This window comes from Apis dorsata, unplaced genomic scaffold (assembly GCF_000469605.1).
Source record: "Apis dorsata unplaced genomic scaffold, Apis dorsata 1.3 scaffold_626, whole genome shotgun sequence".
Lineage (NCBI taxonomy): Eukaryota > Metazoa > Arthropoda > Insecta > Hymenoptera > Apidae > Apis > Apis dorsata.
The window spans coordinates 79,903-91,690 of record NW_006263821.1 but is presented as its reverse complement, the minus strand read 5'-3'; the positions used below and the strand labels follow the sequence as shown (position 1 = coordinate 91,690).

The 11,788-nt window shown below is 35.2% G+C and overlaps 1 protein-coding gene across 5 annotated transcripts; it reads right to left on the bottom strand.

Annotated features, from left to right (window-relative positions):
* Nucleotides 1–2,658: 2,658 nt before the first annotated feature.
* On the bottom strand, nt 2,659–8,721 carry LOC102671589 (octopamine receptor beta-2R-like). 5 transcript variants are annotated; one of them, XM_006621284.2, is made up of 4 exons: nt 7,552–8,721; nt 6,704–6,934; nt 3,390–3,485; nt 2,914–3,301 (listed from the first exon to the last, which is right to left on the bottom strand). In XM_006621284.2, the coding sequence occupies exons 1-3, from the start codon at nt 8,541–8,543 to the stop codon at nt 3,404–3,406; spliced, it is 1,305 nt and encodes a 434-aa protein (XP_006621347.1). In that variant the 5' UTR covers nt 8,544–8,721; the 3' UTR covers nt 2,914–3,301; nt 3,390–3,403. The 5 variants fall into 5 exon arrangements, with proteins under 5 accessions (XP_006621349.1, XP_006621346.1, XP_006621351.1 ...); XM_006621286.2 differs by lacking the exon at nt 3,390–3,485 and having other exon boundaries at nt 2,659–3,301; nt 6,679–6,934; nt 7,552–8,543; XM_006621283.2 differs by lacking the exon at nt 3,390–3,485 and having other exon boundaries at nt 2,659–3,301; nt 7,552–8,543.
* Between the last annotated feature and the right edge of the window lie 3,067 nt (nt 8,722–11,788).

The following is an 11,788-nucleotide window of genomic DNA, read 5'->3' as shown; positions in this document are numbered from 1 at the left end:
ATTCTATCACAGAAAAACGATGACATGAAAATTAAAAAAAAAAAAAAAAAAAAAAAAAAAAAAAAAAAAGAAAAAACGAAAAAACGAAATGATATAATTAATAAACGAAAAAAAGAAATCGTATAATATTTTACATGTATATATATATATATATAATATCAGACTTTAATTGTAATATTGCTGATCAATCGACGTGATTATTTTTTTTTTTAACGTAGCTTAAATTAAACGAAATATTCCAGAGTGAATTAATATTAATTAACAACTAAAGGACGCGTACATCGAGTTTAAAATAATAATTAAGCCTTGTCTAATGAAGACTCTAATAGAGCGATGTTATTGCATTGAATTAAACTCTCTTTTTTTCGCTTCAATTTAAGAATCTTTTTCTATCCGATCACCGTCTCTCTCTTGAAAAATTCTATTTTTAATGGATGATTCGATGTCATTTGTAGCGAGCCCTTTTAATCGATCCTTTTTAATCGATCCCTTTTCTCGATCGATTTAATTACTCGAGACACCTTATTCAAACTTTTCTTCTTTGGAGAATCCGAATGGCGTAGCTACGCGTTAATTAATTCGAATTGAAGCTCGCGTGGGATTTTCACGGTGCCTTCGCTAATTTTCAGCGCGAAGTTCATTCAGTCCACAACAGGGAGTGGCTCTTTAATCGAATTGCTATTCGTTCTACCGGCAGCATATTTTAGAATATAAATCATTTCGTCTTTTTTATAGATATCTTCGTAATATCTCCCTTTACTTTTCTCTTTAAATTAACGGAAAATGTTGATCACAGAGACTTAAATATCGTAATATCAAAATATAAGGGTTGTAAAGGTATAGTTATCCTCGTGAATTTATTTTAGATAAAGTTTCTATCTCGTTTCTATTAAAGATCGAATATTTGATTGTTACTAATTTTTTCAACGGTGTTTGTGTTTTTTTCGTCTTAAACGTTTTGAGATGCGATTGAATTATCCTCGTGAATCGTAATTTTACTATTCTGCGTGAATATCGTGAAATAATTGGACTAGAAGCTAAAGTAACATTTCAGACGGGATAAATATTTCTGGTAAAAAACAAATGATATTAAAATCGCATTATTTAATCGACTATACAACGCTTAACATTATTAAATAAAATTTACAAAGATGACGAAGACATTCATTATCTGATAAAAGATTAAAATAAAAATTGCATTTTTACAGTCAGAATATAAAATTACAAATTTTTTAACTAGATGCCTTTGCAGCCATTCGATGTAACTTTAATCTAACGTAATTAAACAAGTTTAATAAATAATCTAAAAACAAATTCAATAAGCTACGAATATGTAATTATTTCTGTATATCGTATTTTAAATTTTAAAAGCAATCATTGAATTTTCTTCCAAGGAAGACATTTCTTAATTGTAAAATAAATAGAGAACAAGTATATTTGCTTTTTCGAAATCGCAGATAAGAATAAGAAATGTACAATGAACGTACGAAAGAATAAGAGATTCAATATTTCTTTTCGTGACGTAATCTCTGAAAGCAACGATTTAATAAATATCCGTTTAAAAACAAATAACATTAATTAAATAACAACGCGAACAATAACAACGATCTTTGGAATTGTACACCACGTCGTGATTTTCTTCTGAAAAAGAAAAAAAAAAAAAAAAAAAGAAGAAAATTCGCAACAGACGTATCGTGCAACGTGTCGTGTAATAACATTATCATCGATGAGCAATATCTACTAATTAAATTAACAATAACAAAGATTATACTCTCCACGCAAACTTTTCCTTCGAACACGAATCAAAAATTATATGGAATTCTTATTTAATTCTCATCGAACCTTCATTCTTATTGTACACCGTCTAATATCGGATAAAATCGATTATCAAAAATGGATTCCATTCCAAACTGTGCAATCGCAAATTATATTTCGACAAAATAATTACATCACGAAATCTCCGATCGATCCTTCGATCGTTCAATTTCATTCGTAATATATCGATCTTCCGCTTCTTCCAGTTTACCGACAACCGATTTCGAGCGCACTTGGCCACCCAATAGGATCCCAATTTATTCGAAAATCGAAAGAGAATCGAACGAAATTGTCTTCGACGAGCTGATCGTTTCCTCGAAAACATCCTTCTTTCAAATTCCTCGAAAAACAAAACACGCGATTTCTCGTGACTCTCTTCTCTCCGTGATCGTTCCTTCATCCATCCATCGATCGATGGATGTCTCTCTTCTCGGCGAGAATTTCGTTTAAGAATATATATATCTTTGGCAATGCAACGTGACCTATGCGTTTCATGCGCATCTCTACCTGTCCTCGGTGTACATCTCTGTGATCGTTTCGCGATGATGTATGACTCTCGCGTATCCCTGTCCACGCGTGCTTCCGGTTCCTTTGAGTTTCCATCCCGATGGAATAAACATTTGTTTCCTGTCTCGGCTGTTTGCTACGTAACATCGCGTTTGAAATGATATCGCAACTCTCTGTTCTCTCCTCAGGAAAGAAAGCGTTGTTTCCTTCTTGCGTACCCCTATGTATTACTCAATGAATGAACACCGTTTCTGATTTAACTTTATATTTGACACGTTCGATAATCTCGTAGGAAAATTGGAAAACAACGAAACAATGAGTAAATACAATATTCGGTTATTGAATTTAATCATTAAGCTTGATTGCTTTCGCGATTGATCGAACGCGAATATATAGCGTGATTATATGTTATTTCGCGTGGTCCTTAATTAATCTCAGACGACATTTTCACTAAAAAAATCTATCTTTGAATATTTCGTGAAATATTTCGGGTTTAACGCCGAAAATCTTTTTTTCTTTTTTCTTTTTCCCCTTTTTACTGATTTACGATTTCTTCGAATCGCTTTGACGGAGCAAGGATCCGGATTTTTTACCGGAAACCGTAAACACGCGACGCAGATGGATAAAAACGCGAGCAATTTACTTGGCAAGATTCGTGTTCCGCGAGTTTTTGGCAAAATGGCGCAGAATCTCTCGAGGCTAACACGTTACGTATATTAATCGACGATTGACGCGTCGTTTTACTTGTTTTCTATGTGTGTGTATACATGTGTGTAGGCGACGATACGGATGTATAATTATTAGGTGGGTGTGTAGGTGTTTATGCGTGTCTTTTTCTCTTTTTGTTTGCATCGCGAGTGAAGTTGGTGGTAGAAAATTGCTCTTCTTTCAGAGGCTGCTACCGTACTCGCTCGATCTTCGTCGGTCGATGTGTTTGATGTACGTCTCCGAATATATGCTCTTAGTGCGATCGTCGTACCTGAAAGTAGAAACAGACAGTGGCACCAATACGTTTTGTTCGACTTTCGACGTTGTTCATCGAATTCAGGAATTGGGATGATTGTTACCAGTATTGTCATTTTTATCTGAAGTTTGCAATTGGGTTGAAAGGCTCTCTGTTGTTCGCTTTGTTTTCTTGTAACATTGATTGTCCCATTTGAAAACTATATGGTAAAAATACATAATAAGTGATCTCTTTGTTGTAAATTTCATTTTCTATTATTTTTTTACTTATTAATCAAAAATCTAAAATTGTTTAGATATTATCGGATTTGATAATAAAATTTTAATTTTCGAAATTAATATTTTCTTTCGAAGTAATAAATACTAGTAATATGGAGATTAAAAGATTGACAAGAACGAACTTATTACGATTTATCCATATAGTCTTCGTGGAATTGTCACTAAAGAAGGTATTTGTTTTCATTTTTCTTATACAATGAAATCTATATTTTATGAATATTCCAAATATAATTTCTAAAATTTAAAATTTGTATGCATACGTAAGAATACTTGCAAAGAAAGAAAAAGGGGGGTATTTACTTCTAATAGGATTAAAATATAAATTGTTCCAACACAAATGATATTTAGCTATTCTCACTTTCTATATTATCAATCATTTTACTTTTACTTTTCGGTCGTTGTAATTAACTAAGTACACCAACATTCATTCGATTATTACATTCGATCAAATTCAATTTAATTATGTTTAATTAAGTATATAATTAAATCGATTATTAATAATATAATATTATATACATATCATATACAAATTTTAGTTATTCGAAATAACTTTAATTGCAAATAAGTTATTAGTCGATATTAGTTGGTAATACGTTGTCTCTTATTTTCAATTATTTGTCCTCTTTGCACTATCACCGAACCATTAATAGAAGATTTTATTTCTATCATTTAATTTGATTTCAATTTGTTTTTTCGATCCTCGGTTATTCTATATCTCTCTAATATAGCGTTCTAGCGTTGGGTTTGAGAACGTTCCAGTCGACTTGTTCATTTCTCACTTCTTTTAACTAAACTTTTAAATTTATAAATTTGATCAAAAATTTAATCGCGTTTAATCAAAAAAAAATTTGACAAATTCTTCGAACGTATACCATTATTAATATTCATATCGTTGTCAACAATTTTTATCATTCGCAACACTTTCAATTGTTGTCCTAAAATATTATAATAAAATAAAAGTTTATAAATTCGTACAGTGCGCGTTTAATTAACTTTACGACAACGAGACGTGACGTAAAACGTGATCTACTTCCACCATTGCAAATTATTTAAATAATATTTTCGCGTTACGCTCAGCTTCCAGCTAATTTATTTCCACTATAACCGCTTTACGACTAAACTTTAAACGCTAATTAATAAACGAGATAACAAAGCAACGAAAAAACAAAGAGAAACAATGAAATAATAGAAATACTTGAAAATATTTCATTTAAAAAATTGTATCTTATTTCTATCGAATTTCTATTTTTTCCATTGATATAACTTTCGATCGAACTGTAGGCATTTATGCTTTCTTACGATATTTTTAATTTTTACAGTGACGTTAAAGGGAGTGTGATAACGATTCACCGTTATTATAAAATATCAAAACATTATTACAAGACGAACAAGAAGAGGATCAAATATTTTAAACGTATATTATTCTATACTGCGTTAATTACATTTTGGAAGAACAATACCTAATCAAATCGTGAAATTGTAGGAGAATTTACCAGCAAAAATATAAGAACGAAGAAGAGTGAACAGGACAACTATGTCGAATTTTACGATCCTTTTTTTTCTTTTAGAAACATTCACTTTGAGAAAAGATTAGAGAGAGATGCTCGTGGATAGAAATGAGTACGCGTTCCTCGAGTTATGCTCGCGTTCGTGTGAAAAAGGATCGAGGATCTCCTCTCGTTCTATTTTTCCTGCGTGAAATTAAAAATAATGTTTATCTCTTCTTTCCTGAACCGTTCTAATCGTCTCGTTTTCTAACTCTTGAGATATAGATTTCTGTAATTTTTGAGCGGCGAATATTAGAATATTAAAATTAACTCGAGAGACCCAAACAAGAAATATTACGATAACTTGTCTTGATGAAATTTTTATCTCGTATTAAATCGTTTAGATATCGTTTAAATCGAAAAATACATAATGTAACTTTAAGCATTTCGGATACATTTAGAATCTTAGAAAAATCTGTGGATTCTAGTGATTTGGATTTTTACATAGATCTGTGGGATTTGGGATTATTTAAAAAATATAACGTTTGTTTAAAAATACAAAATTTTGTTGAAAGAAATTTTATTAATTTTTGTAAATTTTATTTTAGAGTTTAATATTAATGAGTAATTATAAAATAGTGGTTCACATACTTTTGTTTTAACTAAATATATATAATCGTTTCAGTTAAATTACGAAAGGGAGATATTCAATCGTTGAAACGAAATTTCATCACGAATCGTATTAAATGAACATGTAAACACGTGAAACTTCCATAATCTCTCTAATCAGTTGACAAAATTAATTGCGGTGAAGTTACACACGATTCGTAATTTTCATCGAGAAATAAAGTTACGGGGAATCACGTTGTCAAATGGAAGAAAGGTATATATCGGGCAACGTTAATTAAATCATTCCCGGACACGCGAATTCGTTTCCCAAAATTATATTCCATGCGACGAATCACACTCGTGTTATTTATTACAACTATTTGTCGATCACGAAGGATAAATTATTTCTTCATTTTCGGTAACTTTTATCGAACAATCGAATAATTATCGATTATTATTATTATTATTAATGCATACAAAATCGTCCTTCTTCGAAAGTTTAAAAATTAACAGGGAAATATCACGGTAAAAATATCGGCGAAAACGTGAATTTAATATCGTGGAATCGATCGAAATACGAAATATGTATGAAATATATATATATATAAACATTTTTAAATAAATACGTATAGAGAATATCCAGGCTCTTCTTTCTTTACGAAAAAGTGGAATATGAAAAGAAGATAAAAACATGGAACAAACGTAAGGAGTTCGTGTAACCTAATTAAAATTTAACCATCTCTAGAAAATTAATCGAATCCTTCCCTCTTTTCGAAATTTTCGAACAAAATAATTGGAACGTTGTTGAAACTCGTATCGAAGGAAACACGTTCCTCGAGTGTCTAACCTAAATTGCGAGAGTAAGATCATTCATTCCCGCAACCACTCGTTAATAAATCATGCACCACGTTGTTGTAGGAGTACGAAGCCAGAAAGAGATCTAATTCTATCGAGGGATCAGGATGGACGAAAAATAGAAAAAAAGGGAGAAGAAAAAGCGATAGAATGTAGTGCGTACCTCAACGTGTCAGACCAGATCGTACCTTAGGGACGGCCGACGGAAATCGAGCGCCTCGAGATCGGACGGCTCTCGTCTGCAGAGCGAGCAGAACGCGCACTGCAGAGTATTCTTGAAAGCTTCTCGGAAGTCGCGGTTGAAGTACGCGTAGATCAACGGGTTCAGCGCCGAATTCGTGTACCCGATCCAGAAAAGCAGGGCGATCACGATGTCGGGACACGGACAGGATTCTCCGCATAACGTTGTGATAACGTACCTGTGAACACAGATTTCACAGCGTCAATGGATCTCTACGCGAACATCTCCTCGAGAATGGTTGTCGATCACCATTTCTCGGAGGATCGAGTCTCTGAGAATATGGATGAATATCAATGGTACCGCGTATGCGAAAATTGTTGAAATTGTTGACGGAACGAGAGCGAAGGAATGTATTCGAAATTTTTATTCTCGTGTTCTCGTTTCTAGCGGGAATCGGGACGAAACGTTGTTTCGCGTAAACCACTTATCTCCATCGACACGCATAATTAATCGTACGCTATCGTAACGAGACCAATTGAATCCATTAACCGAACACGATCCATGTGCGTCACTGTCACTCAGTTTTCACGTTATAATTAAACTAACGATTAATCTAAAAATATCTTGGACCTGAATTAAATCAACGACGATGATATATACGTATCCATCTATTAAGGACGGTTTAAAAACTTGTTTCGAGAGGAAAAACGAAGAGAGGAGAGACGAGAAGCGGCGATGAAAAATAAAATAAAAAAAAAAAGAAAAAAAAAAGAGAAAAGAGGGTTGGAAAAAGATAAGCGTAAAAATTTGTATGTCCTCGGCAAGATGCGGGAGCCTGAATCGTGGAAGACGCACCACAAGAAGAAGGGCAACCAGCAGAGTATGAAGGTACCCATGATGATGCCTAACGTCCTAGCAGCCTTGTGCTCTCTCTTCATCTTCATGATATTCTTGTCCTTGGTAGGCGTGTGCAGATGATTGGTACTGATCTCGTTCAACGTCAACGTCTTGGAGGAGCCCGCGCTGTTCAGCTCCCCGTTCAAATTATTCAAATCCTTGCTCGGCCTGTGGCTCAACAGCATCACGTTCCCCATCCTGCTGTGCATTTGCTTCTCCTGCCTGTTCGCCTCTTTAAACACGGCGAAGTACGTGAGCGTCATGATGGTGCACGGTATCCAGAACGAGATGCTCGACGAGAATATCACGTAAATCTTGTTCACCTTAAACTCGCACAAATCGGGATGATTCTGCCTTCGCATACTGTTCTCAGGCGTGGTGTACCATCCCATGAAAATGGGCATGAACGAGATGAACGCGGGCAATATCCAACAGGCGAGCAGCATATAGGCGGCCAGCCTCCTGGTCATGATAATAGGATATTTGAGCGGTTTCACGATCGCCCAGTAACGATCCACCGAGATGCACATCAGATGGAGGATGGAGCTGGTGCTGAAGTACACGTCCAGGGAGTTCCACACGTCGCACATGAAATAACCGAACAGCCATTTGCCGGTCAACTGCACGCTCGCGTTGAACGTCATCGCGAACATCGCGACCAACATGTCGGCCAACGCCAAAGAGACCACGAAATAATTGGTGATGATCCGCAGCTTCCTGTGCCGCATCACCGACACCATCACCAACAGATTACCGAACACCGCGGTCACTATGATGGAGCCCATCAGGCAACCTTTCGCGATCGTCACGGCCACCGACAACTTTTGCTCGCCCGAGTAGCTCGCGTTCCCGAACTGCCCCTCCTCGGTCGAGATGCCGTTCAACAGGGTCGTCACGTCCACCGAGGACACCACCTCGCTCGATTCGCTGCTCGTCACGATCGTCGTCATGCTCGTCGGCCCACCGCGTCCTTTCCCTCCTTCCTCTTCTTCTCCTCTCCGCCCTTAGGTCACGGACGTGGCAACGAGCCGACGTACCAGCCTGGCCTTCATCTTCCCGACGGGAAAAGGGCGTTGCCTCCCGTCCACTCTCTCGTCGTGCCCTGCTCCGACGATTGCCACCGTTTCTCTCTTTACACCCGATGGATCGATGGATCGCGTGCCGCTCCAGCTATCGCCTCCTCCGATATTTTCTCCTTCCTTCTACGTCCAGCCTTCACCGGTAATCTGGAAAATAGACAGAGAGAGAGAGATTCGAAACTGTCAACGACCATAAATTTATCGATAAGCGATACGAATAATTCGTATCGTGGTAAAATATTATTAGCTTTCTAAAAAGAAGAAAAAGAAAATTCTAATATTTGAAACAATTTTTTCTCTCCATCTGTCGTTCGTTCTTCTTTTTTCGTTATTGAGTTTTATTAATGTTTTTGTAAATGATTTTATGCGATCGGAGAAATCGTTTATATCAATTTTCTAATCCGGTCTCTTTATTTGTATTTTATAGAGAAGGTAGAGGTAGTTTATTCATTTATTTATTCATTTATTTATTTTGCAGTTTATCCAGAGATGGTTTAAACGATTTTTTTTCAAGTTCAAACATCGAATCGAATGGAAGGATTTTACGGTATTTCAACGCGATATCGAAGTTCTTCTCGTCTCGATTGAGGTTTTCGACACGAGAGGGATATCAAACGCACTAGACGACCCACTTTATTCCATTTGTTTGTACTACTTGCTTAATCTATTCAATCCATTATAATCATTCAGACTTTCATTCAATTTATTCAGTCTGCACGGTGGTATCGTGTTATTAAATTTATTTCTTCTTTTTTTTTTTCCCCCCGAAAACGACAACATTCGATGAAAATTGCACGTATAATATTACGAATTTTTGTATAGAACGCAATATCGCGACATGAATTGAAATTTAAATTTGAATATTGAGAACGTTTTTGAAAATATTTTACATTATTTTAACTGGAAAAATATTAAATTGACAATTTTATATTTTATAGAATATGAGCTGTTGGCAAAGCTGGTAGGATTTTCAGTTGTTGATATTAACAAATCGGTTATTAAATAATGTAATATTGTATCTATATTATATATTATAATATATTGTTATAATATATTCTAATTTTATGCGACAGTTAACTTTTATCGAAGAACGTATGAATGGACAAGCGTTCTAAATTCCAAACTTGGCTATTGATAATGGAGAAACAATGAAATGTTATTGAAATAGGATAAATCGAGCATGAATTGTCTATTCTGCATATTGTTGAAATCGTTTGAATTCCTAAATCATTTTATTAATAACAATGGAAATTGACGCTTGAAAATCAAGCATAAAATTTTATAGAAATACCATACCATAATCGTTGGCACACAATTCTTTACGAATATATTCGACAAGTCGACACTTCGATTCGTCATTTATCTCGAGAAATCACAATTTTCCTCGCGCGAATTTACATTTTCCAAATTTCTGCCTTCAAAGAAACTTAAACAAAGAAAAGAAAGAGAAAAAGAAAAGAAGGAAAGAAAGAAAGGAAAATACGCGATCGATGAGGAGAATCAACTACGATTTCTCGCGTTTTTCCCTCGCAACCCACGCGAGCAGAGACCCTTTTGTAAAACGACTGTGGCGCTAGTTCCCCGATTGTCACCACTCGAAACGAGGACGCGGCGGAAGAATGAGTGACCTTGAATGGAACCCTCTTTTTCTGCCATCGTCGTCTGTCGTCTCCGGGCTTCGTTGACCGTGTCGCGACAGGGCCGTGTCAAGTGCACTCCCGTTCCGCCCGTGTAATTTATGATCCGCTATTTTTGCGCCACATTTGGGTCAATTATGCCAACGGCGGCCCGTGGTTAGCGCCGATGAAAAACACCCCATCCTACTTATTACTCGAAAAAACCCTCGAGTACTTTTATTCTTCCGCGGCGACAACAGTATCGGAGATTCGCGATCAACGGCATCGATTACGAGTTTCACCTTCGACATTTTGCCCCGTCCCTTCTACAGGGTCACGTTCCTCGCGAGTTTTACGACAGTTTTGATCAAGGATGGTCAAGAGTAATGATCGCTCGATGCTGGAACCACTGGCGAACATTCTATTACATTTAAATGATATCGATATTCCCAGCATTCAGGTTTATTTCGAGACGAAATATAATTCTAGTCTAAAAGTATTGGCATTTCGAGTATCGAAACTTTATCGAATGCTTTTATATTGCCACAGATCGCGGTGTATCGAAACTGGACTTTTGATCCGTTCCAGAAATCGTTCGAATGTGTTTCGAACAGTTTTGACTCGTAGATCGTTTGTTACGAACTTTTTAAATTATTTCTTGAAAAGGAGAAGAGGACAGGCTAATGGATATTTACGATTAGGTAATTGTATTTATTTTAAATATCGAATGTCTTTATTTACTCTTTTTATTCGTGGCATATGTTACGTTATTAATTATATCATTGTATTAATTTATTAATAAGATAATACTACGTTAATAGAAATAAATGACGTAATAAGATTCGATAAATAACATCGACGCATGGCTTTATATTACGCACGAGGACTATTTATAATCAAGAATATCATCTTATATATATTGTTCATATTGTTATAAACAAACATATATTAGAAGAATTGGCTATCATCCAGTTAAGCTTTTATTTGGCTTGTTACTCGAGTACCATAGTTGATATATATTATTTCAACTAGATCCATTAATCCGATCATTGTTTACAACTTGATGCTTGAAAATCGATTAAACATTAATCAAGGCGTCGTTTTATTCGTGTTTAATGCCTTGAATTTTTATCGATATCGATTATGACAAATACTAACTTCATTACTAGCTCTGAAACAACCTTGGAACAAATCTGAAAAAAATATCGAAAATCGGAGAAACCCATAATGTGGATGGATTTAAAAAGCAAATAAAAAGTATTAGTGAAATGATAAAAAAGAAAACCAGTTATGAAAGCATAAAATGGATGTATCGATGAAATATTATTAAGACGTACCATCCTCTTATATACCCTCGAATAATCAACACGAACAACAAAATTAAAGGTATAAACGAAATATAAATATTTAAGTGAGAAAATAGAGATATAACAAGAAACTCTTCTCCGTATATTATCCGTTTCTGAAACAAGATTTTTGCCCTCGACGTAATCTACGAAA